The 8030-nt window shown below is 46.3% G+C and overlaps 1 protein-coding gene across 1 annotated transcript in view; it reads right to left on the bottom strand.

The window, feature by feature from the left end:
• Positions 1–3729: 3729 nt before the first annotated feature.
• Positions 3730–8030, bottom strand: part of Ppm1h (protein phosphatase, Mg2+/Mn2+ dependent 1H) — a 268610-nt gene continuing 264309 nt past the window's right edge. The window contains exon 10 of the mRNA XM_026784469.1: positions 3730–5340. Coding sequence (XP_026640270.1) covers positions 5193–5340 — 148 coding nt within the window. The 3' untranslated portion in view covers positions 3730–5192. The remainder of the gene's footprint in view (positions 5341–8030) is intronic.

The following is an 8030-nucleotide window of genomic DNA, read 5'->3' as shown; positions in this document are numbered from 1 at the left end:
GTTTCTTCCGGACATGACCAGAAAAGCCTGTAATCAAAAGTTCACAGCACTGTGGCTGCTTGAACAAGAGCAAGTTGTCAACATTCTAGCATGAGGAGAAAGGGTCACATGGGTAGCTGATGGCTTCTGAGGGAGGGAAGAACCAGTAAGCGGCAGCCGATATATCACCCATGCTCCAGTGGATAATCCCACACCCAGGACGATATGGGCAACACAAAGTGAACTTCTAAAAACAGAAAAGAAGGGCTGGAGCAATAGCTCAGAGTAGCTCAGAGCTTAAGAGCACCGACTGCTCTTCCAGAGGCCTCGAGTTCAATTCCCAGCAACCACATGGTGGCTCACAACCATGTGTAATGACATCTGGTGCCCTCTTCTGGTGTGTAGGCATATGTGTAGGGAGAACAGTATATACATAATAAATATTTTTTAAAAAAGGAAATGTAAATTCGGAAAAAAGAAAAAAAAAGACTAAGATATGTGTGTGTGTGTGTGTGTGTGTGTGTGTGTGTGTAGAGGCTATTGGTAGATCTGAGAGTTGGGGTGAGTATGATTAAAATATATTGTATGGAATATTAAATTGGAAAAATTACTCTTGGGACTAATTTTTCCCTCTGAAATCCTTTGTGTGACTTTACATATATATTCTACACATTATACATGGTGACTCTTCCCTTTAGATTTTGAGTCTGTGCTCACATGTGACAAGCTCACATTAACCCATGATAGTCTCATATCGCTCCACTACCTGCACAGTGACTTCAAAGACAAGAGACAGAGACACTTTGCTAAAGACATCCTATATACATATTTATATATACATATATAGTATTTTATTTAAAATGTCATTGAGCATATACAGTTCTTGGGCTTTTTCCAGGGGACATTGCACCTAGGTTTCAAAACACACAAAATAGATCCCCCTTAAACAGTCCTCACTTGGGGTTTACAAAAGGCAATGCTTCACGATCACAAAGGAGAAGGGTACATGGTTCTGAAACCATTTTCAGGCAGATTCTTCTCAACTCACTGGACGTGGAGTAGTTTTGGAAACCCAGACCATGACACACATATTCTTACAAATGATCCCTACTAGGGGCCTTCCTGGGTTTCCAAAGAAACAAAGAATATTAAGAAGCAAAATGGGAATGAAGGAGTAACTTTGCCACCCCATAAACACACACAAAATACTCCTCTAATGAGAGACAGGCAGTGGAGGACAAAGGCTCTCCATCCCCAGCACATCGCTGTTGAAAACAAGACATTTACAGCCTTATTTGGTCACTGCCTACTTGATTGCTACATGAACACAACTTCACCTAAGACACAGGAAGGAAAACTTAAAGCTATTTACACAGATAACATTGTGAATTAGAAAGAGCAGTGTTCCCCCAATGGCGTTCACATCTGACAAGGGCCATGGGGCTCCGGGAAGAGGCGAGCAAGCCGGGCTGCTCATGCAGTGTCCTCTGAAAGCTCCAGCGTACACACTGCCCGCATTGCCACATAGCACCCAAAGTTTGCTCAGCGAGAGGGACTGCGGTCTCCAGGCCCTCACAATTATGAGCTCCAAAAACAGAATTCTGTCTTGTGGCTAAAGGCTGCTCTACTACTAGATCCGTAGACTTTAGGGTCAGTCTGTTTGTTCCTTGCATAGACAATTTCATTGCTTTCTTCTTCAGCTGGCCCAAAAGCACCAACTCACTGAAATTAGAATCTTATCACTGTATAACATACACACTCTGAAAACATCAGAGATCCTGGCTCACTTAAGGAAGGGCGACACCTTCAAATTAGTGCACACAACAGCATCCGCCATTTGCTTCCTCGCAAATACAGCAGATGGGCGGATGAAGGGGGCAAGGGAGGGGAGAGCAGAAGCAGAGATAGCATTTTAAAAATGGAAACCTTCCCAGAGGGACTCTAAACTAGTGGCCTTGGGAAACTGAAGTCCCCGGCCAAACCGCCAAGGTTTGGAGTGAAATTCGGTTCTGAAGACTCATTTTTGCCCATCAGTATCCATCTGTGGGTAGAATTCCCCTCAAGAAAGGGACTTTCAGGGAAGTGTGGCGGGAAGACACAGCTGGCGCCACACAGCCCCATCGAGGTAAGCTGCTAGGAATTTAAAAAATCCAACCCTCCAAATCCTCCAGAATTGAATACTGTGGAAAATAACTGAGACACCGGGCTTCTCCGACTTGTTCCGGTTAGACAGCTGCATACTTTGCCCAGCCCAATTGTCCCCGACTCCCTTTCTGCCACAAGGACAACCACTGGGTATACACAATCCCAGCAGGCCCCTTACACATCTTTGGCTGCTGACATTTGGTGTTCGAAGAACAAAGCTTTAGTTGCCACCTAGTAAAAATGCTTCGGAGTTCACACTCTTCAGGGAGGCACCACAAGACGAAGAGCAGAGGCCGCTGAGCAAAGAGATTTAGGGTTGAAAGAGCCTTTCATTAAAGAAAGTAGCCACACAACCCCCAAGACACCCATAAAGACTTGACTAGGAAATCAAATGCTTTTCATTACACAAGGCCTCCTCTGAGGCTGTTAGGGCAAGCAGGTCTGGCTATAAGTCAGTCATACATGGTTTCTAAACACAGAAATACATTTTGCAGAATTCTGCTGAGTGTGTTGTCTTCTGACCTTTCCAGGAATGCTCCAAGGGCCAACCTGTTACATAGACTGTTACTGTTTGGGGACAGGGTGACTTGGAGCCTGGGCAAACAATGAGGCCCAAACAGAGCTAGCTCGATGCACAGAGCAATATCAGTGCTGGATAGGTCTGCCATGGGCAGACAGATCACATTCCCCGCTTCTGATTTATTCCCCTTGTTTCTAGTCTTCTTCCCTCCCCACAACACAAACAGGGCTTTAGCTTGAGACTAAAATCCTCCCACCCACAGGGTCTCATGAAGAGGATTTCTAACTAAAATCAGCATGACCCTAGGCTTTAGGATAATGTGAGTTTGGGTTTTCCAGGTTTTGTTTTGTTTTGCTGAGATGTGCCTTGGCAGTCAATGAACTAGGAGAATGTTGTCACAACACCTAAGAGGTGTTTTTATACTCAAATTCTGACTCTGGTCGCCCAAATAGGAATGGAGAAGGTCAAGGTGAGACCCAGGGAGAAGTCCAGAAAAGTGAAAATATGAAAGGCGGGAATGATTGGGAAGGCGGGAATGATTCCAAAGATGGTGGCTTGGCTCCTCCAGACTTCAAGACTTTCTTGTTTGCCCATGGGCTCATGGCTTTGAGAACTGGGAATGTTGGAAGAGGACCACGGTGCTGAAACATGCCCGGACAGTTTTCCACAGCATCATATTCTGACAGAGAAGCAAGTGGTTGCCACAAACCACTTCCCACAGAGATGTCTGGGGTGGTAAAGACTTCTTGAAGGAGGAGGGGTACACAACCAGATGAAGATGTTCCTGCCATGGCAGCAGCCCACAGTTCTCAGGCAACGAGTTGGCGCACACACGCGCGCGCACACACACACACAGTATGTTACCTGCTGGAGTGGGGTACTGGTTCTACACAGTGTGGCGACTTTGTTCCTGAGGAGGAAGGCACCAGGCCTTTCCTAAGAAGATATCTACAATTCTAGGAATGCGGATGACTTACCAGCCCAGAGGATTTGCTCCTCTGTCTCCTCTGGGAAGGAATTCTCTTAAACACAAGACCTGGAACTGCCTCGCAAGCATTTTAGGGAAATTATACCACTGTTTTTTTTTTTTTTCTTTCTTGGGTTGGAAGAGTGTTTGAATCACACTAAGTTGATGATATCCTGGAAGACTGTAAGAACAGGGCTAAGCAATCAGATGTTGATGTGAGGGTCCCTGGGCAGAGCAGCAATCTGCTCAAGAAGATGGGCGATTCTTAAGTTGAACTTTGCTGTCCTTCCAGCAAAGAGCAGGAGGCAGAGTTTACCCCACATGTGCGCTGCTGCTATCCTTGTGAAGCACACGCAGAGGTGGAGGTGGCTGCACAGTGGGAGGAGGGGTCTCGGCTCTTAGGATTCTACGGCATGAATCCCTTGAGGGACAGGGAGAGAAGCAAGAACGTGACTAGCCCCAATTCAAATTCGTTTTTATTCAAGTGTCTTCCCATGTACCCTTGGGCGAAGGTGACAGGCATGACTGCTTGGCGGAACTGTGATGCTCACACTTCCTGTGGAGGGGGCTGGAGAGCAGTCAAGACACCTAGGAAGCCTGAATCCCACACTCTTTCCTCCCACGCTGCTGTACTGGATGCTGCTTCCTATGTGTCTCCAGGACACAGAAGGGGGGAGAGTACCCGCCCAGTCCAGAAGTGAAAAACCAACCTCTCTCTCATAGCAGAATCTCAAGATGCGCAGAGGGACCTTCAAAAGAACAGGGTCTGTGGGGCAGTGAATCACCCACACGTTAAAGCAAAGATTGATTTGATGGGAAAACAGAACTCAGGGGTAAATGTCATAATACAAAGACAGTCCGCCACATGGGGCATGGCTCTGGACAACTGAACCTGTGTATGGGACACAGAAAATGGGCTGATATGGAACCTGCCCAGCAATGAACTGGGAAAGTCCCAGTGGAGAGAAATGAGGAAGATTCAAGGAATGTCAAGAAGAGACAAAAAAGAAAACCTTTGCCTCACCCCATCATTACCACAGAGACTCTAGAGAAACGGAGGGAGACGGGACAGGAGGAGAAGGGATGAGACAGAACAAGGCAGAATCCCTGAAGTCGCTGGAGATGGGTGCTCACGCTTTCTGAGGCATGGTCCCCAACTTTTCAATGTGGCTCTTCACCTGGAGGGAGGCTGGCAGCTTGACAGACTGAGGAGTCATCTGCCAATTACACCTGAAAAGGCTGTCCCTGTTATTCTAGATAAAATAAATAAATTCATGCCTGTGCCCCAAACAGGCAATAGCTACCCAGGGGCCCTACGGTAGAAACTAAGAGAAAAATAACACCCAGTAGCAGACTGTGTGTTTTGCTCTTGTTCAGTGTCCAGACCTGGTATTAAAGAAGAATGGAAACCTAAGGGTCACCTTGAAAGCAAAGCCACAGGCCTCCTGGCAGCAAATTCCCCTTCTGGGCTGGGAAGAAATTGCGTCGCCTGGAATCCAGCCCAGGCACTCCCCAGTTCCGCCCTGCTCAGAGGCATCCCAGTTTTCTTTCTGTGTGCCCTCCCAGTCCCCTGGGTCCCTTTCATGACAGTTTGTTTCCATGTATTAAAGGAATGACGTATACAGAAATGTCGTCTCCCGAGCCCAGCCGGTCATTTGATATCCGCCATCCTCTATCCTTCAGGACGCCTCGGGCGCGCATCACCAGGTCCTGAGCAGCCAGTGTGTACCTGTGGGGTGGGGGGTAAGAGAAGCAGGAATGACACAGTCAGAACAGCATCAACAGACACCAGGCCTGGGAAGGCCGGGAAGGAAGCATCACTACGGCCATACATTTCCCAACTATCTTTAAAACTAAAACAAAAACATCAACAAAAGGCTAAGTAGAAGCATCTTCTCCCCAAATATGGGAGGGAGGCCTGATGTATTTTTAGCGAACAACATTAAATGTCTCCTACATTATCCCATGGCTCAGCCACTCCAGATGTTATTTATCGCGATGGATTCAAGAGACTCCTAGTTTGGTGTTCTTATATCTTAACAAGGATCCACCCAGGCCCAGTTTTCCACGACGAACAGTCTTTGGCTAAATAAACACATGAGAAACAAAAACAAAACAAAACGCAGGAACTCCTGTCTTCAAGGTGTTTATTTTTAAGGCCATCTTCCTTTTGTATCAAAGGAGAGTAGCTTAGTTTCCATTCATGGCTGTGGTAAACCTTTTGGAAAATAAAGTTCAAAAATTTAAAGAATTTAAAGAGACTACTTGTGGTACAACAAGAAGCTGAAGGGTGGGTGGCGGGTGCAAGTTGTTGGTAGAGCCTCAGGCCGCTGACTGTCTACGTGTTTATCAGCACGATGTTTTCCTATAGTTCCTGGAAGGGCAGTGAAGGATCACTCAAGAATTTGAAAAGATAATTGCTCACTGAGATCTCATCTGTAAAGGGAAAGAAGATGATGCTAACCTAGCACACGGGCTAACACCCAGAGACGAAAGTGTGACATGGACGGGAGTTTGTGGACACGGGCTTCTGTCAACTGCGAGGCATAGGCATGAACTAAAACACGGGCCGGTTCCTACTCAGTATTGATCAGGGCCGAGTCTCAGTTGAGAGACTTCAAAGACATCTGGCAGGGCTGGATTTAGTGTGCAATGGATTACGTCTAAGCCTGTGCCAGGAAACACAGGTGAGCCATCTTTTCTTCCTTCTGATTTCACGTTCACCAAATAACCTGCGGATTACGGTCTGCCCCCTGTGTAGGCCTGCCTACCAGGAAAGAATATGCTACGTTTTGTGCTTTGAAAGATTCAGTCAGCTGTATTTCTCTGTATAAATGGCAACTGGCATTTTGGTTTAAAGATCAATTTTGTCAAGCTTGGGGAAGGTGAGCCCAACTCTGATAATGAGTCTGTTATTTGTATCATGATTAAATCATGCTTGGAACCTAAACAGCTAAGAGGCAGATTCTGATAAATCACCGGGAAAATAAATGTCACCGCACGTATGCCCTCTTGGAAGCCTGACAATGGGGCTTTTTACAAGGCGCTCATGACCTTTCGCTGCTCGGAACACCTCAGTGTTACCTTCGGGATCTTGGGATAGATGCCCTTGTGTTCTCTAAACCTCTGAAGAATGTACGCACTCTGGTTAAAACAGACTTGATTTTTAAGAACAAGGATTTCAGCAAATGATCAGGGCTGGGAGCATTCCAAGCTGTACAGCCTTGAAGAATTAAGTCTATTCATGCAGCCCAGGTGGCCAGCAGAGTGTTACACACATCGTAATGAATGCAAAATGAATGCCGCCTCCGAGTGGGCAGATAGTGGGTAGGTAGGAGAGACACCTTTTTCTAACTATACTGAGAGAATTACTGGCTTGACATGGAAGTCTGTTAGACATGAGGAAAGATGCAAGCAGTTAGTCCTAACTAAGGAGTCTCCTCTTGTGGCCAAGAAATAGAGAGGGGCTGCAGAGATGGCCCAGAGAGTTAAGAGCACTGGCTGCTCTCGAGGAGGGCTATGGTTCAGTTCCCAGGACCCACATGGTGGTTCAAACCATGTCCAATTCCAGTTCCAGTGGGTCTGATGCCCTCTTTTGACTTTCATGGGCACCAGGCAGGCATATGGTGCACAAACATTTATACAGCCAAAGCACCCATGCACACACAAAATAAATATTTTTTTTAAAAATAGTCACCTTAGACTAAAGAACTACATGAATACCCAAGTCCCACATTCTACACATTCACGACAGCCTCGGGGTTTGCCCGAGTTTATTCTTAGTTGTATGTAATACTGTACATGTAAAACATAACCATGAGGTTAGCAACAATGTTGCCAACATTAGGGTGATCTTTATCATCCTGGTGATTGATCATGTCTGGACCTTAACTTTGGAGACTCAGAAACATCACTGACACCAGCAGTGATGGCACACACCTTTAATCCCAGTACTCAGGAGGCAGAGGCAGGTGGATCTCTGACTTTTAATTTAGCTTAATCTACAGAGAAGTTCCAGGACAGCCAAAAACTCAAAAAAAAAAAATTCATGGTGAACTGTGGGAAAATGTGGCTGACAAGAAGACATGTTTTAAAAAGTCAGAAAAAGAAGCTCTAACAAGCTCAGACAGAGTTCTTGATGGCTGTCTGCTCACGAGGCAAACAGGCCTGAGCAGGGCTGGCCGCCATGAGAAAGAGCTAGGGGACCAGGAAGAGATGAGTCAGGGAATTCAGGCAAGAGAGCAACCCCACACTCTGCCTCTGGTTTTTCACTGTGTTAGTTTGTGGGGACAGGATTTTGCCCTACAGGCCAGGTTGTCTTTGAACTCGCAATTGTATTGCCTCGGCCTCTGAGGTACTGAGGTCACAGGCATGAACCATCTTGCCTGGCCTCCCCAATATTTTCAAACCAGTTAGCTT

This window comes from Microtus ochrogaster, chromosome 24, assembly GCF_000317375.1.
Source record: "Microtus ochrogaster isolate Prairie Vole_2 chromosome 24, MicOch1.0, whole genome shotgun sequence".
NCBI lineage: Eukaryota > Metazoa > Chordata > Mammalia > Rodentia > Cricetidae > Microtus > Microtus ochrogaster.
Note: the sequence above shows the minus strand (reverse complement) of the source record. Positions and strands in the feature narration are given on the sequence as shown.